General features: G+C 39.7%; 2 protein-coding genes across 7 annotated transcripts in view; one reads left to right on the top strand and one right to left on the bottom strand.

The window, feature by feature from the left end:
• The window catches only part of crb2a (crumbs cell polarity complex component 2a), a 32734-nt gene extending 21953 nt beyond the window's left edge, over window positions 1-10781 (top strand). The window contains 13 exon segments of the mRNA XM_056445706.1: window positions 3033-3692; window positions 4562-4757; window positions 4922-5061; window positions 5140-5310; window positions 5447-5560; window positions 5637-6605; window positions 6879-7025; window positions 7028-7455; window positions 7545-7710; window positions 7818-8688; window positions 9213-9329; window positions 9643-9769; window positions 9844-10781. Coding sequence (XP_056301681.1) covers window positions 3033-3692; window positions 4562-4757; window positions 4922-5061; window positions 5140-5310; window positions 5447-5560; window positions 5637-6605; window positions 6879-7025; window positions 7028-7455; window positions 7545-7710; window positions 7818-8688; window positions 9213-9329; window positions 9643-9769; window positions 9844-10065 — 4328 coding nt within the window. The 3' untranslated portion in view covers window positions 10066-10781.
• Window positions 10782-14302: 3521 nt separating this feature from the next.
• dennd1a (DENN/MADD domain containing 1A) overlaps window positions 14303-26409 on the bottom strand; it is a 42378-nt gene continuing 30271 nt past the window's right edge. For 2 of the 6 annotated variants that reach the window (XM_056445909.1, XM_056445908.1), the window contains 3 exons: window positions 25044-25172; window positions 21335-21617; window positions 14303-18486 (listed from right to left, as the gene is read on the bottom strand). In XM_056445909.1, coding sequence (XP_056301884.1) covers window positions 17497-18486; window positions 21335-21617; window positions 25044-25172 — 1402 coding nt within the window. In that variant the 3' untranslated portion in view covers window positions 14303-17496. Of the gene's footprint in view, window positions 18487-21334; window positions 21618-25043; window positions 25173-26409 lie in introns of those variants that run through there. The other 4 variants (XM_056445911.1, XM_056445910.1, XM_056445912.1 and 1 more) reach the window with 3 other exon arrangements.

A 26409-nucleotide genomic window follows, 5' to 3' on the forward strand; every position in this document is an offset into this window, starting at 1 on the left:
GCAAATTTATTAAAAATAAAAAACCTGTAAAATCACATGTACATCAGTATTCACAGCCTTTGCCGTGAAGCTGTAAATTGAGCTCAGGTACATTCTGTTTCCGCTGATCACTCTTGAGATGTTTCAGCAGCGTAATTGGAGTTCACCTGTGGTAAATTCAGTTAATTGGACATGATTTGAAAAGGCATACACACAAGACAGGATTGTCTCGAGGCACAAGGCTGGGGAAGGTTACAGAAAAATTTCTGCTGCTCTGAAAGTTCCAATGAGCACAGTGGCCTCCATCATCTGTTAGTGGAAGATGTTTGGAACCACCAGGACTCTTCCTAGAGCTGGCCGACCATCTAAGCTGAGTGATCAGGGGAGAAAGGCCTTAGTCAGGAAGGTGATTAATAACCCGATGATCACACTGTCTGAGCTCCAGTGTTCTTCTGTGGAGAGAGGAGAAGCTTACAGAAGGACAACCATCTGTGCAGCAATCCACCAATCAAGCCTGTATGGTAAAGTGGCCAGACAAAAGCCACTCCCCGCATGGAATTTGCCAAAAGGCATCTGAAGGACTCTCAGACTATAAGAAACTAAATTCTCTGATCCGATGAGTCTAAAATTGAACTCTTTGGAGTGACTGCCAGGCGTCACGTTTGGAGAAAACCAGGCGCCGCTCATCACCAGGCTATTACTATCACTACAGTGAAGCATGGTGGTGGCAGCATCATGCTGTGGGGATGCTTTTCAGCAGCAGGAACTGGAAGACTAGTCAGGATAGAGGGAAAGATGAATGCAGCAATGTACAGAGACATCCTGACTGAAAACCTGCTTCAGAGTGCTCTTAACCTCAGACTGGGGCGACGTTTCATCTTCCAGCAGGAGAATGACCCAAAAACACACCTCCAAAATATCAATGGAGTGGCTTCACAACAACACGGTGAATGTCCTTGAGTGGCCCAGCCAGAGCCCAGACCTAAATCCTATTGAACATCTCTGGAGAGATCTGAAAATGGCTGCACACTGTCGCTGCCCATCCAACCTGATAGAGCTTGAGAGGTACTGCAAAAGGGAATGGGCAAAAATTGCCAAAGACAGGTGTGCCAAGCTTGTGGCATCATATTCAAAAAGACTTGAGGCTGTAATTGCTTCTCAACAGGTGCATCAACAAAGTATTGAGCAAAGGCTGTGAATACTTCTGTACATGTGACTTTTCAGGGTTTTTATTGTTAATAAATTTGCAACAATTTCAAAAAAATCATTTTTCACATAGTCATTATGGAAGTTGTGTGTAGAATTTTGAGGAAATTAGTTAATTTAATCCATTTTGGAATAAGGCTGTAACATAAAACAATGTGGAAAAGTGAAGCGCTATGAATACTTTCAGAATGCACTGTATGTCCACACTACCAGTTGAAATAATAATTATTATTTGTGCGTTTTTATATTTTATTTTGGAACAAGGGTGAAATAATATAATCAATGGATAAAATGCATTTTTAAAACTAACATCATGATGAAATATATTATTTAATTGACATTTTATTTAAAAACTGACATGCACTTTCAGAGCATTATACCCCCTCTTTACTTTATGATGCTTCTCCATTTTTGCTACACCCACAATGCTAAACAAGCGCACACATGGACAGACACACAAACACCTCATTCCTTTGGCCCATTCATTAATATGTTCCGCTTGAACGAATATTTGGGATGAAGGTCTGATCAAAGCGACATTGAGGGAGCTGGAGCAGCAAAGTGGTTTTTGGGAAGGGGGGAGAGGAGTTTAGAGGGACGAGGGGCCCCACAAGGGTTAAGGATGGGTGGGCCACACTAATGGATCTGAGTTGGACACGCGGTGGGGGTTGAGGGTCGAGGTCATGCAGATAACAGGAATTTGGAATGACTCAAAGAGCTCTCATGCGATTGGCCGATTCATACGAGAAAATCCCCATGAATGCTCTGCTCCACATTCTGCTCTAAAAAACACACTCGTATGCACAAACAAAATATGCAACCTACAATACACAAAACATTACAACTTAGAGGATATCTGTCAACTTTGATATATATATATATATATAAATTACTTAGTAATGGATTTTAAAAGGTACTAAATAAAATTTGAAAGATATCCTCTAAGTTGTGACGTTTTGTATATTGTGAGTTGCATATTTTGTTTGTGCATACAAGTATGTGTTTTTTAGGGCAGAATGTGGAGATATATATATATATATATATATATATATATATATATATATATATATATATATATATATATATATATATATATATATATATATATATATATATATATAATTATTTATTTTTAAATGCTGAATCTTACAAATGATCAACCTCACAGACGGGATCAGTGTTTGTAATGCTGACTTTGAAGAGATTCGCTCTCTTCCTGGGGCTCAGTCCGTCTTACCCAGGATTAAGAGTGTGGGACTGATGTCCGTTTAGCCCTTGTTTTGGATAGTTTTTGCCTGTTTTCCATTATGCAGACAAAAGTTAGTTTTATTGATGTATATTACAATATAATCTTTAAGCTTTGTGGTTGCTAGATGGTTGCTAACTTGATATTACTCTAGATATGCACTTTGAGGCACCATATGAGATGTCCAATCTGGCTTATATCTACATGCAAAGTAAGTTCAGCCCCAGGCCTGGACAAACAGACCTAAATCCCCTCATTAAGGTCTTCAGGGGCATTTAATAATTACAGACAGGTATGATGGAGCAGGGTTGTAACTAAATTCTGCAGATACAGGATTGATTAAATACCCATGGTTAGGCCACTGTCCTGCTAAATTTAGCTTCAACCAGCTTCAACACCTGGAGTTTGAGTGAGTCTCATGACCTTGATAAGCTGGTTCAGTTTAATTAGGGCAGGAGCTAAACTCTGCAGGATAGTGGCCCTCCAGGAACAAGGAGAGACACCCTGGGGTTAGGGGCTTAATCAATTTCCTAAGCCTAAGTATGATCAATGGTAAAACTTTAATAAGGTAAAATATTAAATCTTGTCTCTCTTTCTACAGGAATATTCTGTTCTGGATCATCTGATTTGTGTGCATCTTCTCCATGTCAGAATGGGGCAACATGTGTGGATACAATGGACGACTATGTATGTTTGTGTTCGCGGGAAGGAGTGCGGTACATGGGGAGGGACTGTGAGGAGCTGTACAATGCTTGTACTTTTGCAGAATGTGAAGGGTGTGAGAGTGAACTTGGCACAGACCACTACACCTGTCCAGAGGACAAAGATGAGTGCAAAAGTGGTCCGTGTGTTGGTCCCCACTCTGAGTGTTTGAATGAGCTGAATGGCTACAAATGCCTGTGCCCACCTGGTTTCGGGGGAGAAGACTGCAGTCACCGAATCGCAGACTGCATTGATGAACCCTGCCTCAACAATGGCAGCTGTAGACGGATAGTGGATGGATTTGAATGCGCCTGTTCTGATGGTTTTCGAGGCGAGACCTGTGAAGAAGACCTGGATGAGTGTGATTCACATCCCTGTCAGAATGGTGCAATCTGTTTGGATGGGGTCAACAAGTACCACTGTTTTTGTGTACCTGGATACCAAGGACACAACTGTGAGATTGACATCAATGAGTGTGCATCCCGACCTTGTTGGAACAATGGAACCTGTATTAATGGGAAAGACCGATATCTATGTGATTGCCTACTGGGATATACAGGTAATTGGAGTGAAAACATCTTACTAACTTCTTTAAAATCTACAGTACGTTTTTCAATACATTCAATAGTGTAAGGCAGAGGTGTCCAAACTCAGTCCTGGAGGGCCGGTGTCCTGCATAGCTTAGCTTCAACTTCCTTCAATACACCTCTCTGAAAGTTTCTAGTATACCTAGAAATAGCTTGATTAGCTGGATTGGGTGTGTTTAATTGGGGTTGGAACTAAAATATGCAGGATACCGGCCCTCCAGAACTGAGCGTGAACATCCCTGGTGTAAGGTGAGAATGACTAATCCTGCTCCTGACAGACCAAGGTCCTGCAGAGTTTAGTTCTAACACACCTGACCTGAAAGTTTCTAGATAAAATAAAGGCCCTGATTGGCTGCTTCAGGTGTGTTTAATTGTGGCTTTAACTCAACTCTGCATGACTATGGATTCATCTCAATCAGCTCTCTTGTTCAGTAGTCTGGGCACTGATCAATGAGCTATTTTCAGGGATTGCATCAATGCTCTTAATGTTCTCAACATATTTGTGTAACTTAATGAGTCACATAAATCAAATCATCAAACATAATGGCAGTATCCAAATGTATAGTGAACCAATTACATCGACATAAATTGGTAAAGACTCGGATACACACTCATTAATTTGACTCGGATACACACTCATGAAATGGTTGTGCCCATATTGATGTGCACAACCTCAGGAGCTGACTGAAATTCTTTCGTCTAGAGGTAGCATACGACACACCTGGCCTACAATAGCTGTTCACATCTGACAGTAATTAATCACTGGAGGTTACAGAGTTGCCAATAGCGTTTTAACATGAATGATTTGTTGGTCATGTGTTGTGTTCTGTGATCTCTGTAGGTGTAAACTGTGAGTTGGAAATCGACGAATGCGAGTCAAATCCCTGTCAAAATGGAGCCACCTGTCATGACCTAGTGGGTCTGTACACCTGTGACTGTGTGCAGGGGTTTGAAGGCTCAGACTGTGAAATTAATATTGATGAATGTGAGAGCGGTCCTTGTCAGAATGGAGGACTTTGTCACGACCGCATTGATAGGTAAAAGAACTCTGGAATGCTTAAAAGAGCCATGCACAATAGCATGTCTTTACACTGCCCACATTGTTTTAAATTACTGTCTGTAAAATAAATGTTACATGTTAGACAAAATTCTAAGTTTATATCGATAGTTCTAATGCACTGACTTTTTCATTTGTATACAGTTATGAGTGTGAATGTGAAGGCACTGGGTATATGGGAGACCACTGTGAAGAGGATATTCCAGAATGTGCATCACATCCTTGCCAACATGGAGGAACATGTCTAGAGGGCATTAACCACTACAACTGTTCCTGTTGGCCAGGTATCTCTCGTTTAATCAAACATGGTACTCAAGCCTTCAATGTAACTCTGATATAATCTAAATTAATTGTGTGTATAGGTTTTGAAGGTGGTAACTGTGAGGTGGATATAGATGAATGTGCTGATGCTCCATGTGAGAATGATGGTGAATGTTTTGAGAAGTCAAATCCGGAACACTGGGAAACAGACTGGGAGTTCACTTATGCCACAGCTGTGGGCTACGTATGTCAGTGCCAACCAGGATTCACAGGTACTGGTAATGTCACTACACAGATGCAGTGAAAACGTATATATAACTAGATAGTCTAGGGAACTTGCAATGTTTAACTTTCAAAACAGTTTTGTCATGTTGTTTTTTATCTGATTTGTTTGACATTCCTTTACAGGAGAGAACTGTTCAGTGAACATAAATGAGTGTGTATCCGAGCCATGTCACAATGGTGGAAGCTGTAAGGATCTGGTTAACGGATACATGTGTGTATGCCCAGATGGATTCGCAGGTTAGTTTTTGCAAATGGGAAAGCTTTTACACGTTTATCTGTTCATATTGTTAACTTGGGTCTGTTTTTTTCTCAGGTGTGGAATGTGAGGTTAACATAGATGAGTGTGAGAGTGCCCCCTGCCTTAATGGAGGTGTATGTGAGGATGGAGTGGCTGAATACAAGTGCCACTGTGCAGAAGCTGAGGAAGGACTCTTGCCATGGGGTGGACCCCAGTGCACTGTGCAGCTGCTTGGTTGCATTGGACATGAATGCCAAAATGGTGCCACCTGCTTGCCATGGTTGGATGGAGAGACACATGGACATACCTGCCTTTGTCCACCTGGTTTCTATGATGACGTATGCTCTATACAAACCACATTCTCCTTCTCCTCACCGAGGTTCTTTCTTATTGAGCTTCCATCACTTGAACGCAGAAGAAGAGAAACAGAACCTGAACACCCCCTAGGGGTCCGCTTGCGATTCCGCACCACACTACCTGATATGTTGCTGTTTTTTCGTGGTAATGCTGAGTTCTTCTTGTCCTTGGAAATTGTTGGGGGTGAGCTGCGCGCCAGGGCAACATCAAAAGAGGAAGGATCACTGGAGGCACAATTACCAGGACTTGTAAGTGACGGAGACTGGCATGAGGCAATTGTGAACATTAACGAACATGATATCAGGCTTGTCCTTCAAGTCAAAGGTCTAAACTGTGATAATCAAGCATGCAGAGTTGAAGACAAGCTACAAGATGGTCATGAAACTTTCTTGCACCATGACAGCCTCACCAAGGTTTATGTGGGAGGAGTACCAGAGGAATATATTGGGCTTACCTTGAGCGGCCAAGGCTTTTTGGGTTGTATGGAAGATTTGCAGGTGGATGGTCATCCTGTCCTGCCACATGATCTGGGTCATGAGGAGGAGAGCGTTGAGTTGGGCTGTGTCAAGACAGAATGGTGCCAGGAAGATCCACAGCCCTGCTCTCAACAAGGCCATTGTGTTGATCTCTGGAGGAGCTACCGCTGTGACTGTTACAGACCCCATTACGGACATGACTGCAGCAAAGGTTTGTATAAACATATTAAACATTTAACACAACACTCAACAGTTAGAGTAGAGAAGGGGTCATGGAGGGCCAGTGTCTTGCATAGTTTAGCTCCAAGCCCAATCTGACACACCTGAGCCAAGTAATCAAGCTGTTACAAAGGTTGCGAGAAACATCCTGGCTTGCTTTTTTAGGCAAGTTGGACCTAAACACCAGCCCTCCTTGATTTTGACTGTCCTGCAGAGTTTAGCCATAACCCTTATTTAACTCACCTGTCTTCTTTTGTTTCCTCAGATATGCCGACCTGGACATTTGGTCATGAGAACTCCACAAGTTTTCTTGCATTTGAACTGCTGTCTGATTTTGGAAGTAATTTTAGCGTGTCATTCTTTCTTCGATCCCTTAAATCAAGTGGATTATTATTTCAGCTACGTAGGTCAGGGTTCAGGGGACAGAAGATGAACCTTATTTTACCATATACCTGGAAATGGGACGATTACAGGTGACCTCTATTGCAGAGTCACCCATTCTGTCATCACCAGTGTTTGTCTCTAATGGAGAAAAGCCACTGCTTCAGGTGGACATACAGGATGGTCAGGTTTTCTTTAATCATGGAGGATATCGCTATGGGCTTGGCTTACTGCCCGACTTGGAAGTCCTGGAGGGAGACTTGTTGTATATTGGTGGAGTTCCAGGTGAAGTGGGTGCAACTGATTGGGGTGGTCATTTTAAGGGCTGTCTGCAAGATCTGAGGCTGGACGACGTGCATTTGGATGTAGAGGACTGGAATAATACACTCAGTGAGAGCATCTATATCGCCAGTGATTCAGAAAATGTCCTTCCTGGGTGCACGAGTGATGACACTTGCAAGGTATATAGATTACATGTAGGTTTTATTTCATTAAATGTGTTCATGCTGATGCAGTTTCAAAGAGCTAATGTCATGTGGTTGATTTGCAGATGGAGCCTTGCTTGAATGGAGGAGCATGCACAGTCACATGGAATGACTTTATTTGTTCCTGTCCAAAGGAGTTCACAGGAAAGACATGTGAAACTAGAGTTTGGTGTGTCAGCGATCCATGCATAAATGGTGGACACTGCGTAGATCTGCTGGATGGTTTTGAATGTACGAAGCAGCTTTTTTTTGACAGTTTCCTAAAGAGTAGTAGTAAATTTAAGTGTATAAAATTGTGAATATAAATTGTGATAAAATATTTTGTTTTGTCTTACCAGGTATAGCAAACGCAACCTTTGACAATACCCCTTTACACTACAATGCTAAGGGATCTCTACTTGACCCAGTGACCAATGTTACCATGAAGCTTCGTACAAGGCAGGAAAATGGTGTACTACTTCGTGCATGGAGAGGGGAGCAGCTTTTACTGATTGGTCTGTTAGATTCATCCATTCATGTGGAGATTCACACAGAGAACAGTGTAGAACCAGTGAAATTCTCTGGACAGAGACGCATTGCAGATGGAAACTGGCATCGACTGCTGTTTGCAATGGCCCACCCAGAGCATGATGCTTCACAGTGGTTTGTTTTGGTGGATGGCATCATCGATGGTAGCAGTGCCCCAGTGCTTGCCGGTAGTTTAAATTTCCTTAAAGACTTATCAAGTGAGATTGCACTGGCAGAGACCTTCACAGGATGTCTAGGTGCTGTCAGACTGGGTGGAGTTTACCTTCCATTTTTAGACAATGCCAAATCACCCCAAACAGCACGGTTTTGGCGAAGACCAGATGAGCATGTGCACTTGGGATGTTCTGGGGCACCAGTGTGCCGCTCTCATCCCTGCCGGCGTGGTGGCACATGTGTGGACCTCTTCAATAAATTTGGCTGTAAGTGCCCACCTGGCTGGGAAGGGAACATCTGCGAGAAGGAAATAGATGAGTGCATCTCAGGACCCTGCCTTCATGGAAAGTGCAAGGACAAGCTTAATGGGTTTGACTGCTTATGTCACCCAGGATATGCAGGACCTACATGTTCAGAAAACATAGATGACTGCAAAGGATCAAAGTGTAAGAATGGGGGAACCTGTGTTGACGGAATTAATGATTTCACCTGCATCTGCCCACCTAAGTACAGCGGAACGCGTTGTCAGTGAGTAGACTTTACATAGTGGTAACTTACGGCACTTTTCCACTCCCTTTTAGGAGGTTTTCTACTGCTTTCTGTACCTAGTACCTGGAACTTTTTATTAGTACCACCTTGTGTAAGGCACCACGCCTACTATATTTAAATATTCTGCAGCAGCTACTGCTCAAAAACACCATTCCAGTAGCGCAACTATAGCAATAGTCCCACCCTTTTTACACAGTACAAAACTGCAGAGGAAATGCAAACCGAACAGAACAAAACTGAACCAAAAAGCAGTTCCGAACCCTACCATGCAGTGGAAAAGTGGCTTTACAGAAGATGTGCCTTAAATTCTGATAACACAAGTACGGAATATTATAAGGTGGCCTTCAATGATATAACTTGTATATAAACCTGCTTGCAGATGTAAATATAATTGATAATAACCATACCATAATTGCACTGTAAACATCCATGTGTTATATCTGTCTGGGGCTGGTCAAGAATTGGGTGCTTATTCAGTGTTTCTTTGTGTTCCTGTGCATCAGGTACAACTACCCTCCACTTAAGTGTGCCCTGGATGTTGAATGTGAAAATGATGGTGTTTGCCATGACACTCAGTGGGGGGCAAACTGCACCTGTCCTGCAGGATTCACTGGAGAAAGGTAGAAGTAATCACATTCTATAAGATCTACTGTCTACAACACGTGTCAAATTCAGTTCCTGGAGGGCCTCACCTCTGCACAGTTTAGTTCCAACCTTAATTAAGCTAATTGGATCCTTCAGGCGCGTTTGAAACCTGTAGGAAAGTTTGTTGAAGCACGCCTATAACCAATGCTGGGCTGCGACCCTCCAGGAACTGAGTTTGACACCCCTGCTCTACAATTTAACTTGATATTTGTCAATTTGATATTATGTACTGAATGTACAAACATTGGTGACTAAGTGTTGATCTAAATTGCATATTTTTTTCCATAGATGTGAGAGAGAAATTGATGAGTGTGCATCAAGCCCATGTCTAAATGGTGGATCGTGTCTGGATCGCCTCAACCACTTTCAGTGTTTGTGTCCAGCAGGATTCAGTGGCCAGTTCTGTGAAACAAACGTAGGTACAAATAAGACGCACGCTAGTTCAGAAGTGTTGAGTGTTACTTTAACAATTTGATCCTCTCTCTACAGAAACAGGCACAGCAAGATCATATACCATGGCTGGCGATAGCGGTTCCATTGGCTTGCGGCTGTATCCTCTTAGTGGCCATTGGTCTCATTTTCATGTTAATGACTGCAAGAAAGAAGCGGCAGTCGGAGGGAACTTATTCCCCAAGTCATCAGGAAGTTGCTGGTGCACGTCTAGAGATGGACAGCATGCTGAAAGTACCACCAGAAGAGCGATTAATATGAGTTAAAACAAAGAGGCTTTAATATTGTTTGACTCTAATGGAGTTTTCCAAGACCATGTGGCGTTATTGAGCCACAATGAGAACATCAAACAAGCAACCTGAAAGTGCACTGTGAAAGGAAACTTGAAATTGGAAAATGGGAATGTATTAAATATGAATGAACTGTCATTATATGATGGTGGATGTTAACCAGAGACTCTTCCAGTTAACATTGGACTTAGTGCTTCTTTACCTCATGGCATTATATGCCTTAACAGCTCTGACAAAGTGTCATACTGTAAAGAGGTGGGGAAAAACAAAAGAGTTTACATTCTCCCAGCAGCATTGATACACTTTAACAAACCCTCTCAAAAATAAGTGACTGAAAATAGTGTAATGAACAACATTTGAATGTACAAGCTATAATACCCATAGCAAGACTGTTGTGCTAATTAGCTACTGTTTCTGCTGTAGGCGACACTGGATATGATAATCAACACAGACGAATGAGGCTTTATATTCATGCCAATGTGAAAAATTAGGCATTAGCTTTTGCAGAGGCGGGGTACAACTGAAGTTAGTTACTCTTTTATAATAATGAGTTTTCTTATAAAAAATACGGGCATTGCTGTTTTGTCTACGGCACAGATGCAATCACATGGTGTCAGAATTACCGATTTCAAATTACTAAAAAGTGTTTACTTACACTACCTGACAAAAGTCTTGTCGTCAGTTCCAGCTGTGAGAGGAACAAATAACTTGACTACACATTGATCAATTGGAGAAGTGGCAGAAAGTAGATGAATCAGATGAATCATCTGTTGAACTGTATCCCAATCCTCATCACAAATATTGCAGAAGACCGATCGGAACCCACATGGACCCAAGAATCTCATAGAAATCAGTCAAGTTTGGTGAAGAAACAATCATGGTTACATTTAGTATGGTGGTGTGCGAGAGATCTGCAGAGTGGAAACAACATCAACAGCCTGAGGTATCAAGACATTTGTGCTGCCCATTACATTACAAACCACAGGAGAGGGACAATTCTTTAACAGGATAGTGCTCCTTCTCATACTTCAGCCTCCACAATCAAAGCTCCTGAAATCACAGGTCAATGTGCTCCAGGATTGGCCAGCCCAGTCACCAGACATGAACATTATTGAGCATGTCTGGGGTAAGATGGAGGAGGCATTGAAGATGAATCTAAAGAATCTTGATGAACTCTGGGAGTCCTGCAAGAATGCTTTCTTTGCCATTCCTAATGACTTTATTACGTTACTTGAGTCATAGCAGAGATGTATGGATGCAGTCCTCCAAGCTCATGGTAGTCAAACACAATATTCATTCTTTCTTTTTCCACTGCACCATGACTTTATATTCTACACTGTACATTATTTCTGTTAAGTGACTTTTGTCTTAAGCAAAGCCAGACCTTACTGTCCTAATTAAATAATTAAAAATCATGGCATGATCATATTTTATTGAATATAATATATGAATGTAATATAAGTGTAATCTAGAGGCTTTTGCCTTACATATTAGCCACTTCTGATACCAAATGATCAACTAGAAGTCAAGTTATTATTTGCTTTTCCTAAAACTTGGATGGGCGACAAGACTTTTGTCAGGTAGTGTATTTTGTATAGTGTATTTTTCGTTTGCAATATTGCTACTTGTTTGGTAAAAAGCTCTAAGAGGATTTAGAGAACAAAATTTAAGCTAAAACTAGACCTACCGACTGTTACATACAGTATATCTAATCTAACTGGTGGACACTTATGGTTTTCATAAAAAATGATTAGGAAAAAAAAAAAAAAATCAATCAAAAAGGTCAAAACACTAGCCTAGGACTTGTTAATATGCTATATGAAGCTAACCAATCATTAAATCGATGTCAGTGTGCTAAAAACCTCAACAATAATGTAAAACTTGCAACATATGCTAACAATGTGCAGCGTTATAGTTTTAAAACATGCTAACATAGCTAAACATACTATAAATATGCTAACTTGCTACAATTGCAGCATGACAACAACGTGCTACCTGTTAACAACATGCTACGATACTTTTAACAATGTACTAAAACAACCTAACAATGTTAAAAATATACTAGCAACATGATAAAACATGTTAACAATGACAGTAAAGTTTTAAAACATGCTAATAGTAAGATTAATCATACTAGGAACATGGTAAAATATACTATAACATGCGAGCAATGTGCTAAAACATATTAGTAGCATAATAGCAACATGATAAAAACAAGATGCAACATTCTATCTTAAATCTCAATGTTTAACACCTATTAAAAAGCTGAGATGTATACTAAACAACTGTTAACACCTTGAACACCTGAATTTGTCTTATAATTAAGGTAGTTTCAACAAAATGTGATTGCAGCATACCTTTTTCTTCTTCGTTTGAGTCTACTATTGAGGGAAAAAACTGAGATCTTGTTACTGTTTGACAATCAACACACGTGAATGTTTGTTTTAGTAATGTGTGACTATACACCAGCGTGATACTACTAATACAGTAGCATTCATCAATGTAATCCACCATCATTTCTACACACTTACCTCAGCGTACATGCACAGGGAAATATAATGTAGCCTGTGTATGAAGATGGAAAAAAAGAGATGAGAGACAAACAAGAACAAACCCTTGCTGATGCCTAAATGCTGTAAAAACATTGTGTATATTTTGTAAATTGTGATATTAAGTTTTCTCACCTGTCACATATCAGTCTGTCTTACTTTAAATGAACGCATAGGAGTGACACAAATCTATACAGTACATTGTGGACTATAATGTGATTTAGGAATATTTTTTTGGATGTATATATGTCTGTAAAATAAAAGTGTTTGTGTTTGAATGTGTAAAGAGAGTAAAGATCGAGTGGATTATTATTTTATTTTGTAGTGCTCTAAATCTTAACATTTTCTTTGTTAAAAATTTGGATGATAAACAATATTATTTCGAATCGCGATAAAATGTAGGTCAATAACGATAAGCGCTGATCTTTTTTACTCTGTATTAATCTAAGCCAATCACACAGCAGAAATGTGCAACAATAGGAATCTAAGTGTGTTGATATTAAAGTACCACCGAATTTTCGGCCATCAAAAATTTTACAGCCGAAAATAAGTTGTGCTATTTAATTCATTCATTCATTTTCTTTTCGGCTTGGTCCCTTTATTAATCTGTGGTCGCCACAGCGGAATGAACCACCAACTTATCCAGCATATGTTTTACGCAGCGGAGGCCCTTCCAGCAACCCATCTCTGGGAATCGTCCATCCACACTCATACAGTACCGACAATTTAGCCTACCTAATTCACCTGTATGCCATGTCTTTGGACTGTGGGGGAAACCGGAGAACCCGGAGGAAACCCACGTGAATGCGGGGAGAACATGCAAACTCCACACAGAAACGCCAACTGACCCAGCCAAGGCTCGAACCAGCAACCTTCTTGCTATGAGGCGACAGCACTATCTTCTGCACCACCGTGTCACCTGCTATTTAATGGACCCTCTAAATTTTGTGGCTCAAGTCACTCTTTCAAATCTGGAAGCATTAAAAACCTATACCGAAATATATATCGTTATCATTCAATATGGAAAATAATTATCGAGTCCGTGACATCACCCATAGGTTTCTGAAGAGCGCAAATGAAGCTACGAGCGTAGCCAATCATTACCATTTTGTTTGCATGTCATCATGCCGAAATGATTCCAAAATAATATTGACTGTGTAAAGCCACAGAAAATGAAACAAAAATACCATGTATATGACAAGTTCAGCAGCTAATCAGCCGGAATCAACTGTGACTGCGACCAGTGAAACCTAGCTGACACTTGAGTGGCCACGCCCTTAATTATGCAGACTTAATAAAACTTAGAAGTTAATATAACAGAAACAAATGAGTTAGAAAAAAAAATATAAAAATCGCCCCCTCACAGTTGTCATGAAGGGTAATACTAGCTATATGCACCAAAATAATTTGTTGTACCAGGCTGTAAACACCTTTTTTTCTGCTGTAAAGTTGGCCAGTTTAACATTGGGCTCAATAGAAATTTGCTCTATATGGAGCCAGGACTACCGAAATTTCAATGAATTGCCGTTTCAGATACCTCCGTATTTGCTTCACGAGGGAGAGCAGGATGTTGCCGCTTGGGTATTCCTAAAAACACTGGGAGAATGACAATGGTTCAGAATACACAAATGGGAGCAAAACAAATTTCCGGCTCACCAATTTCACAGGAATATACTGTGCTTTTTAATTATGGCAAACACAAATAATAACCTCCAAATAAAAATCAAAAAGTGCAAGATGATAATAAACAGGATATGAGTTCACATTAGGATACATTCAAAGAGAAAATTTGCATTTTTACACATACAAAAAAAAAAGCATTTTGATAATACCACCACCTTGCTTACTATTCCAACTGACAAAAGCAAACCTGAAAGCATTGGGTCAAAACACAGCAGATTCTATAATGTTAGTTGAATTCATGCTGGCAATGCTTTTAAAGCTTGTTCAACCCAGACATGTTAAAGTTGGCTGTTGTACAGTAATGTCATGTACAGCCTTTAACACTTCGCCCTAGGGTTGTCACAATTTGATACAAATCAGTACTGAAATTTTAAAAACGTCCATTTCCTATGTACATCTGAGCACTGTTGAGAACGTTCTTAAACACTGCTGATTTTCCATTGTGTTCACATGCTCAACAGAAATGACTTGGATTGGCTATGAAGGTCATCGGTTCACCAAAGCACCGCTGTTTACTGAGTGTAATCACAGATACAGGGACACTGGAGCATTTTAAAGCCATGATTCATCAGCAGATCGCTCATATGTCAGCTTATAGACAAACCAGCTGATCGACGGGACTTTAAAATGCTCCAGTGTCCCTGTGTTTACACTCAGTAATTTCGGTGATTTCGGTGATCTGAGTGGTGATTTCGGTGAACCAATGACCTTCACGGCCAATCACAGTAATTTCTGTTGAGCATGTGAACACAATGGAAAATCAGTGCTGTTTAACAATGTCAAATGTTTGTGGGAAATAGACGTTTTTAAAATTTCAGTACCGATTGGTATCGAATTCCAGTACCGCGACAACCCTAGTTCACTCTAAACAATTCTGGGTTGTATTAACCCAATGTTAGGTCAATTATGGACAAACCCAAGTGCTGGGATATATATATATATATATATATATATATTACTTTTAATTAAATTTAACTTATATATTTTTTACCCAACAGTTGGGTTTGTCCATATGTCGACCCAATGTGGAGTGTTGTCATGTTTGCCAGTTAAATTAAGGGGGGGGAAATATCACAGCTTCGGTTCATCTGACACTTTTAAAACAAACAAAAAAAATACTTTTTCTGCTGCAGTCAAAACTATAAAGATTATTTTCACAGAATAATTTCAATTCCAGGACCATTCCAAGTCTACTTTTGTCGTTTTTAAAGTAGAACTTGACATACTCATGTGAACAATTTGAAGCTTTGTGTTTGTCGAACTTAATTGTGAACGAAAATTTCCGCGCTAGTGTAGTAGCTTCCATTTTCTTATTGAACTTTCAGTATGAATTATTTAACAGGAAAAGTGACTGCTGTAACACTCGTGTATCAACCTAACAGTCCATGTCAAATGCAGAAATCAGTTTTAGCGTTAAGACAAAAGTTTAACCAAAACATTATAACAACCCATGCTGTAAGACTAGAAATACAAAACCAACTGCTCTGAACTTCCACACACACACATACACAAACTCTCATTAAGGCCCATTTTGGAAGGTGATCTAAACGGATAAACTAATAGGAAATGTGATCTTTCTAACAGCTCTACGGGGTATACTTATGTTCAAGAACACTTTAATAACACAAATAACATTATTTCATCTTTAAATACGACAATAAACCAGAGAAGAGACACCGATTCACTCCCTGATACTCCCTGACATGGACCAAAAAATTAAAAATGTTTTTGATTTGAGTGTTTGGTTGTACACAATTCATTTCCATGTCAAAAACTGCACAAACAGTGTTCTTCTACTTGCAAGTCTCGGACAGAAATATAGCAAAGAAAATGCCATCAAACAAAGATCCTGCAACACCAATTGTGTATAGTGCTGAACTAATCCCAATAAACAGGCACAGTCTATGACAAGAATACCAGCTGTTAGGATTCACTTTAACAAACTTTATAGCAGTATGCGTGTTTAAAAAGCACAAAACAGCTCTATTAGAATAAATAGCCATAATGCAGAGTGCACGGCAGTAGCAGATTCGATGGAAAAGGGTAAAAGGAAAGATGCTGATTGGTCGCTTTATGAAAGCTGTAATTCTATTATGGGATGCACGGAATAAAAGGAGATTTCAAAACACACATCTAAATCAAAGCAAGTGGACGATTTGCAGTTAAACGAAACTATCGTGAACGTTGTTTGAGAAAACCAAATCGAATACTTTCAGACTGACACGTAGGCAAGTAAAACCAGAGGTACACTGGGACCTATGAGGGGGTTTGACACATTTTTACTTTTAAACCCCCTAAACACACTCTTGACCAGTTTACTTCAATTTTTAGTCGAGAGCTAATGCATAAAATGTTTCCGGCGTGTTTGACCTCTAAAATATCTCGATTCAGACCTCTAGGGGGCAGTGTGTTGTTCTGCTACAGGGCTGATTCCTTTGACCCATTCTGAGTGCTAACATTCCGTAGTATATAGCAAGTAGTATATAGCTTGAACTTGGGAACATGTAGTCCAGTATGCATTATAGTAGGTCATACATTATGTAGTGCAAATCTGAAGTACACATCAGATATCACAATCCCTACATGTTGTATGTAATGGGTATTTTAGAGTGGAATATGTAGTATGCGCAATAAATGTATTCAAGTGCATTATGAATGCCAATTTAACAATGGTTTGTACAAGAATGTGAATGTTAGAGTACAATGGTTTGAATTAATGAGCCTAGGGTTAAAAAAAAAAAAAGCAAGCTTATTAAAACAGCACTGAAATGATGTGCAGTTACCGCCATAAAAGCAATAATGTCAGTCTAATTGCTAATGGTAGGATTTGGGGCATTACTTCTTTAGTACTGTAGTCTGACTCCTTTGGGAACTACGCTGCTAGCTACAGAAAATACAGTGTTATCTTCCTAATATAGTGTTTCAGTGTAAAACTTTTGGAGCAACATGGTTCATCCTGTTGTTATGGGAAATGCTTCAATAGCATCTGTGTGCATAAGGCTAAGTGTGTGAGCTAGGCGCAAAAAAAAAAGCACAACACACTCTGGGGGAGGGAAATGTCCAACAGTGCTTTCAGGCCCCTAGGGGGCACAGTCTTAAATACCCACTGGCTATAAATGTGTAGTCCCTCACTGGTTGGTAGCAGCAGTAGAGGAAAATTGTGGGCAGAGCTAGTCGAAAGTTTCCCACCTTCTACGCAAGTCCTCCACCTTCTTTTTGGGGGGCGTGGCCATTATTGTTGGTGTAGTTGCCATGGTAAGAAGGTCACTGAATGGATCACTTGGTGCATCTGTGGAGACTTGCACAGGCTGGGCCAAAGTAGCCGGAGCAGATGAGTCTAAGAGGGTTGAGAGAGATCCACTACTGCTGGAGGATGGAGGAACACGTCCAATGGGCCACGCCCCTCCAGTTGGGGTCACACCCACAGTGGATGCCTGATTAAATACTGCGTATGGACTGGCTGCGGTGGGGAAGTAGTTGGCACCTGGAGAATTCATGAAGGCTGGGGTGAAAGGGTTACCTGGGATGACAGGACTATAATGTCTTTGAGGTGGGTACTGCGGTTGTTGGGTGAAAGGGTTCATAGACACTGGAGGGGGGAAGTTGGCAAGGCTTGGGGGGTTCGGTCTAGGAGGTACAGGAGGTTTAGAAAGGGATGGGGTGGCCTCATCCTTTGTTGCTCCACACAAAGGGTCCAACAAGCTAAGTAAGTCCTGCTCCTGTCCCTCGTTTGGCTCATTGGTCTTCAACAGGTCAACCTGAGTTTGTGCTTGAGGAGACATATTTAATGCCTGCCGAAACTCCTGCCCTCCAACAGACACTCCTCCTTCTTTGTCACTGCCCTGCTTAACCCCGCGCAGCAGGGTCACCGCTGGAGCCAGCACTGCACCTGGTTCTGGTGTTTTTCGACCTTGGGGACGAGGGATTGTAATGCAAGCCCCTTCCGTCTTCTCTGCACAGGAATTTGAACTCTCCTTGCTGGGTGGGCGCACATCAGAGGGTTCTAAGGGTGGAACGGAAAGAGGTCTCTCCCAGGAAGGTGACTCCCGGCCAAGCAAGGTGGATGGGTCTTCTCTTTGACTCCAGAGCTTGCTGTATGGGTTGGTGGTTTTAAGCACAGGGAGTGTGCGTGTGCGCTCACCAGAATTTAGTTCCATCCGCTGGAGAACAAACAATTAAAACAGGTTTAGGATAGAGAAGGGAAATCCACACATTTGAGTGGTGTTTTTCAAATCTGATCCTGAAGACACGAGCAATACACATTTGAGATGTCACCCATTTAACTCAATCAAGTCAGGTTTTGAAGTCTCTACTAGTGAGCTGATGTGTTTAATCAGGTTTAATCATACAAATAGCGCTGTGATGGTGACAATTTTTTACTACCACGGTGGGAAATCACCAACAACCGCTGGTGTGCCCGTGTGGTGGTGGTGGGGGGTTGGCTCAATTATGCTGTAAAATAATCTGTGATAGAATTCACTCAAAAGTGAATCTTCTTTCTGTCATTAATTACTAACACTTCGTCATTCCAACCTTCAGAACACAAATTTAGGGTGCGCATGCAGTGGTGGAGGCACTCTAAACTCACACGGGAGAAAACTGGACTAGTGGATGACATGAAGGCAAACAGCCTAATTCATTTTATGTTTTGGTTAACTAATTCTTCAAATACACCTCTCTTGAGAAATTTGCCGTTAAATTAATTTTAGCTGAGACGCAATTGCCAGTCATTTTTACATTTGTTTTGTAGTTAGGGATTAGAGTTGCCAAATAAAAATGTTTAGTTGGACACTGCACAGACCCCAGTAGTCTACACTATAATTAATATTATAATATTATTATATTCATTAATATTAATATTAATAAAGCTAATTATTAAGTCAAGTTTACAGTGTTATAAAAGAAATAGGTATATAGTGCGTGAGTAAGTGCATTTGTCGCAAATCAAGCTTTCACATGCACTGCAGGAAGGCTGAATGATAATCTTATATATAAATGAGAATAAAATACAATTTAAAGCACTTGTTTGGTGCTGAAGCCATGATCTGTCTCCGTTTATGTAAACGGTATCATTGCGTAACCTTCATTAATAAAATCATAGCGAAACTGTGCACATTATTATCACTATAAAAAGTATATTACTGACTTAAGTCAATAACTTAGGCAGTAATGCAAAGTAATAAATACGTGAATAAGTAGCCTAAAAGAAAGGCACAAGAGGGACCAAAATGAGCCATCAGGTCAAGTGCACCCCTATGGGATTATAATGCCCCCGCAGTTATGACATCCTGCCGCTGGGCCTGCTATAGCGATACTTTATTTTTTGAGAAGCAACAAAAGCAGACACTGTGGATGAAAACCTGGCTGGGGTGACGGCGATAACATGAATTACCTGTTCTTCAACGAGAAAAGATCGCATACACGACACCGTGATGGCGTTTATCATACAACGCAGTTCGTGTTTATAATCATTAATATTAACAACTAATATTAATACCTCCTCTCGCTTTAGATTTTATGTTTTAGAGCTTGTTCTTGTCGGTGCAATGTAGGTTTATTGCATGTACGAATCAGATTATGAAGAATGATTAAGAGCATGGTTTTCCTTTATTGCATCCTTTCCACAAGGTGTTTTATTTATTTATTTATTTACTTATTTATTTATTTGTTTATTTATTTATTTTTAAAAGTGGTGAGGACAACATTCACTGGCAAAAATGTTAAACCCGTACAACCAACAAATTACGCCCTCTGTATGTACCCAAGCACCCTACCAAAGTTAATTTTCATTTAATGTAATTATGAAATAACAAAGACCAGAGAATTAGGCTAAAATACAAACATCTGTGTTTATTTTTTGAACTTTCATTAATAAAACGACACAATACCGCCTATAAATAATGTAGTTAAATATTAAATAAGTTTAACTGCTTGAAACAGTACAATAATAATTAAACATTATACTTTTAAGAACTTCACAAATAGCCTAAATGGCACTTTAATAATAAGTAATAATATAAATAGTAACTAATAAGAAGAACAACAAAAAAATATTAGCCTGCTAGTAACAATAGAAGTCAGATGCTGAAAAAAATGGCGAAGGCTACTATCTCTCCACCTTTTGTTTTTTTATTCATATTTTACATTTTTTTGCCAGAAAAACTAACATGTTGACTTTGTCCGGTTTAAGCTAAGACATAATTGGGGTATGATTCCAGCAGCACTGAATACACGTTTAGACGGTGTGCTTGTAGTGCAATTGCACTGCTGTTTTTTCGCAACCGTGGCCAAGAGAGGATATCTTGCTTCATTGTTCCGCCACAAGCATTTCTCGGAAAGCAGGTTTCCCTACACTGTGGAGCGCCGCGTTCTAAACTACCAAATACATTGTTACATTTCTCGTCAACGTCATCCATTTATCACTTTCTCTTTTGTATCTGGCCATTTTTGAAAAGACCTCTGCGATACCTGGTTGACTAGCTGGGAGTTTGCGTTCAGAAGATAAGAGTTGATTATACGGGGCTGGGTAACATGACCAGAGATGGCTCTGGAGATTCGATGTGTTAGCCCATTTAACACTTTTTTTTTTAAACCCTACAAATAGCTTTATCTAAATTATTGTTTCTCCTTTCTCGTTCGGCACGAATCCAAAATGTTCCCAGATTGGTGATGTAACATTTGGGTTTCCAACGAGATTCATGGCAGAACTTTAACTTGCTAAATCGCACCTAACAGTATATTCTAACATAAATATAATCCTTGGCAACATAACGGAAGTTTGTGTTTTAGAGTGCGTGACGTCACATACTACTGCTGGTGGAATGGACAACCGGATGTGGTTGTCACGGTGACCGTTATAGCCCTACTTACAAACAAAGAGTTTGAAAATACACACTGTTGATGTGTCTTCAGGATCAGGGTTGGGAAGCACTGGGAATCTAGGGAATCTCTCATGCATTTAATTGTAGCTGTCGCTCCCAAAACTTTTCAATGGTTACGGCGCCTAACCTGGTAGTTGAAGTTGACATTTTGTGGGTCTGCTCGAAGCTCCTCCAAACTTCTTGCAGATGTGAGGGTAGCGTGTGTGCTGTGCGATGGTTTTGTGGTATTTGTGATTTCTGAACATTCCGGTTTCCCCTGTTGATTACGGAAGGCATCCTGCAACAGGCTCAGGTCAGAGAATTTGTCTAGCACAGGACTGGATGGAGCAGTGTTACCTTGGTATCGCTCCCCAACCTCCACACCTTCTTCCACAAGCTCTGCCTCTTTCAGAGACCTGTATGGCTGAGGCCTAAGTTACATACACAAACAAAAACAAGTATGCACACAACATCCAAGCCACAACAACAGACAATCAAGCACACGCAACGCACAACACATGCACAAACAAGCACAGACACACATTATAATTTTCATGTTAGATGAAATAGGCAGATATGATCAACATAATCAAGTCACTTTATGTGAATAGCTGCAATTTATGCATGAAATGTAGGCATGCATTAAAAGGGATTCAAATCAAAATGGCAGACAAATCTGACAGGCTGCAGAATAGCTAAATAGCATAAAGCTGCCCCCAAAAAAAGCATTTGGACAGTTCTTACACATGGATTTAGAATAATGACCATTTTGGAGGAGGGCTAACTGATAATCAAACACTCTGCATGATACTGCATATGCATAACTTTAATACTACACATGGAGGTTGACAGGAGGAGCCTTGCAATTGTCTAGCAAAAGTCTAGATATGTCAAGAGATATGAAATGGATCTGCAGCATGCTCAAATATGAATGTTTGATCTTTATGATTTTGTACAGAACAATCTGTGACCAAAAGCGACCAAGACCCAATCCCAATTCTATTTTTGTACCTCTAACCTAGGGGTGGGCAAACTTGGTCCTGGAGGGCCGGTGTCCTGCACAGTTTTGCTCCAACACCAATCAAACACACCTGAACATGCTAATCAGTGTCTTCAGATCACTAGAAATCTATAAGCAGGTGTGTTTGATTAGAGTTAGAGCTAAACTGTGCAGGACATCGGCCCTCCAGGACTGAGTTTGCCCAGCCCTGCTCTAACCCTTCGCCCTTGAAACAGAGTGTGAATGGGAAGGGCTTCAAAACTTACTCCTAGGAAATGAGACACTGCTACAATACCTGCACACCTCATTGTATGTCATCGCGATCTCTTACTACATATGAGATCGATGATCGTAACTGCTGTAGTTATACCTGTTGCATTATTTTTTGGTATTGATCTTTAGGAAATCACCGAAGGCAACGATATCATGTTATCATGATGATATAATGTGGCAATAAGATCGTACATGTACTGTGGATTTACACCGTGGCTATATTCATGCATGTAAACACACAAAAAACAACATTAATATTATATCAGACATTTTAAAAAGGTAATTCCCTGTCACCAGACTTTTCTGACAGGGTATTCGAGTGTCATCAAGTGTCAGATGTGAAAGTATGTTGTGGGATTATTATACATGAGCTTTTATTATGGATTATAGACAGCCAAATATTAGCATCACGGTAAAAGACAAACAATGTTATGAATGTATTCAAACATATGCTTGTTGTAAAAATTCATCATAATGAAAAAAAAATACAAACTTGTTCATCTCCTTAAGTAGATGGTATATTCAGGGGAATTTTTGTACCTCTTTGTTTCAAGTGTGATCCTAAAAAAATCTCAGTTTCAAGGGCTATCTAGCCCTTACCCTTAGCCCTACGCCTTCAAGCTAAAGAGAATTAGGACACCCCTACCCCTTCCTGTGAACGTGCAAAACGAGGGGTAAGGGTAGAGGGAAGGGCTAAGGCAGGGGTGTCAAACTCATTTTAGCTCAGGGGCCACATGGAGGAAAATCTATTCTCAAGTGGGCCAGACTGGTAAAATCATGATATATATAACTCAAAAAAACAACTTCAGATTGTTTTCTTTGTTTTAATACGTTCAACATAAAACATAAAGCTGGAGCCTAAGGACAACAGTTCCTAACTTTTTGATTTAGTGGCTAATTCATATGAATTCGTACGATTTCGTTTGTACAATTTAGTATGATTTGCTTATCCACCAATGACAGTTGGGTTTGGGGTGTGGTTGGGTGCCACGCCTACTTTTTTGTGTCGCACATTTTTGTACGACTAAACTCGTACAAATTAGCCATTAAACTGACAAAACGTGAAATAGCTACATATCCTCAAGAGAACACCTCAGTGTGGTATGGCAGGGCATAGATGTGGTCTTTCTCTCTGACAAGGCTGTCAAACTGACACTGATTCAGGCTTCTGAATCGGATGACATTAACAGTTTGCAACTGCGCCATCCAGTGGACACAATTAGAAAAGCAGTTTCTTTTATTGAAAAATTGCAGCTTATTTTTATACTTTACAGAATCATCTCGTGGGACAGATTAAATCTGTTTGTGGGCCTGATCTGGCCCGTGGAACATATGTTTGACACCCCTTGGCTAAGGGGTAGAATTGGGAATGGGCCAAAGTGTGACCTCAACACTACATGGAAATTTCTGGTTTTGTACTACTATGCTGTCAATCAGAAATTGTTCAAAACTTTGCCAATGGAGACTAAATACATTGTTCAATTCTTGATTAAATGCATACAGGAACAATGTAAGAAAAAAATAGTAGGGGCCAAGCACCTAACCCTGAGGTACCCCATTGTATAGTTTATACAGTTCATACCAGCAAATAACTTTTACTGTCGTCATGTTTAACTATATTTGACAAGTACAATGTGTCAAAAAGGAAACTTGGTTTAATATATGCTAAACTTATTCAAATGACATCCATGTCGTATTTAGACCCAATCCCAATTCTACCCCATATGTGAAGGGGCAGGGGTGTCTACAATTCTCTTTAGCTTGAAGGCGTAGGGCTAAGGGGAAGGGCTAGATAGCCCTTGAAACTAAGATTTTTCAAGACCACACTAGAAATGAAAGGGTATGAAAATTTCCCAGAATGGCTGCACATGGAAGTAAGGAGGTGCACAAATTTGTCATTGTTATGAATTTGTACATCAAACAAGCATGTGTTTCAATACATTCATAACGGTGTTTTACCACTGTGCTTTTTAAAAAACCCATAAAAAACTGCTAAATTTCGCTATCTATAATCTATAATAATAACTCTATCCCATAATAACACACTTTCACATCTGACACTCGATGACACTCGAACACCCTGTCAGAAAAGTCTAGTGGCTGGGAATTAGCTTATTACAGTGTCCGGTATAATGTAATGTTGTTGTAGATGGATGAATATGGCCACAATGTAAAAGCACAGTACAGTAACAAGCTTATTCCCACATTATATGTGTTATAATAACATGATAACTTTGCCTTTAGTAATTTCCTGAAGATAAGTATCAAAAAATAATGCAACTGGAATAACTATAGCAGTCGCCGTCGTTGATCTCATATGAAGTAAAAGAGATCTCGTTGACATATGATGACGTGTGCAGGTGTTCTACTGCTCTCCCATTTCTTAGGGGTAAATATTGAAAGCCATTCCCCTTCACACTCTGTTTCAAGGGCTAAGGGAAAGGGGTTGTGTAATAAAATAGAATTGGGTCTTAATGTGTCCAAATTCTTCTTCGGGGCAAAACATATAAAAAGGCAATCAATTATTCACTAGAAGACTTAAAAGAAACACTAGACATTAAAAGAAAACTATGTGAACAGAGACCATTCAAAAGGAGCAGAAAGCAGGAAGTGTTCAGGAAAAGCAGCAATGGAGTCGTCATCCTGAGACAGTTCATCACCCGAAGAATCCTCGCACAGAAACACTGTATAGTGACGAGTTGGACGCACGTAACTACAGCGTCAACACGCACACATACAGAAAGGCACAGCAGCAACATAAAAGAAAGAATAAACACAATTTGGCAAAGATAGAGAGACCCAAGTATAAAGTGTAGCCACACACAAACACACAGATCACACCCAGTGTAAGAGAGAGAGAGAGAACACAAGAGTGAAGGAGAGAAGGAAAGAGCAAGTGAGACATGCAATCACACAATCAAAACCACAACATTTTTTCTGTTCTCATTTGTATTTGATAGATATTTGACTACAATTTTTCAGCCACCAGTGTTAGCATGAACTGAAACATTATTATTTTATTATGTTCTTATATAGTCTTATGTTATTATCTTGCTTTATCATGTAAAAAATATATATTTTCAGTTTCATTTATATTTTGTGTAAGGTTTATTATATATGCTTGTTTCATTTTTCCCCGCAAGGTTCTAATTTACTTTTAGTTATATTTCATTATTATTAAATACCTAATCTTAAAGTTAAGATGATTGGCAAGGGTACATTTTAAAACACAAATGTTTTAAGGCTTTTTATTTTCTGTTTTTTTTAAGAAAGAATAGGCAATGAACCCTACACAAAACAAGAAACTGACATTTTAAAAATAAAAGTTAAAGCAAAATAATAATACAAGACTATAACAGCATTAGGGGTGCAATAGTTAAATCTACTCGTGGTTCGGTATATACCATGGTTTTAGGGTCATTGTTTCGGTCTGGTACAGTATGTGCTATATGTTTATAAAAAAAAATGGCTACAGAAAAATTCAAAGAACATATATATTGGGTAACAAACACCAGACAATGCAACAGGCTTCACACATATGAGTGTAGATTTGCATGTCCTCTCATTAATTAAATTTGAAAACTGTATGTTCAAATAAAATGCTTAAAAAATATAAAGACGGAAAAAACTAAGCTTTTTCTGTTTTACATCTCGACTCATCAGTCTCAACCAATTATGCAGATAATAATGATGCCAACACATCTTAATAACTGAGCTCTTTTAGAGTATTGATTACTTCTGTTTACATTATGCTTGCATTACCAAAGCAACAACGCATTTTTATTATCAATCATTCCAGAGAGCTCCGTTATCACTTATTAGCGCCATCGTAGTGAATGAAACTTAAGCAAAGATAGAGCATTTAGCGCTTCTCTCTTAATTCAGCGGGAACAGTCAGTCTAGAAGAAAACTGTTTTAAGCAGACAGCAGGTAAGCGATCAGGTGGGAAG

Source organism: Danio aesculapii, chromosome 21, assembly GCF_903798145.1.
Source record: "Danio aesculapii chromosome 21, fDanAes4.1, whole genome shotgun sequence".
Lineage (NCBI taxonomy): Eukaryota > Metazoa > Chordata > Actinopteri > Cypriniformes > Danionidae > Danio > Danio aesculapii.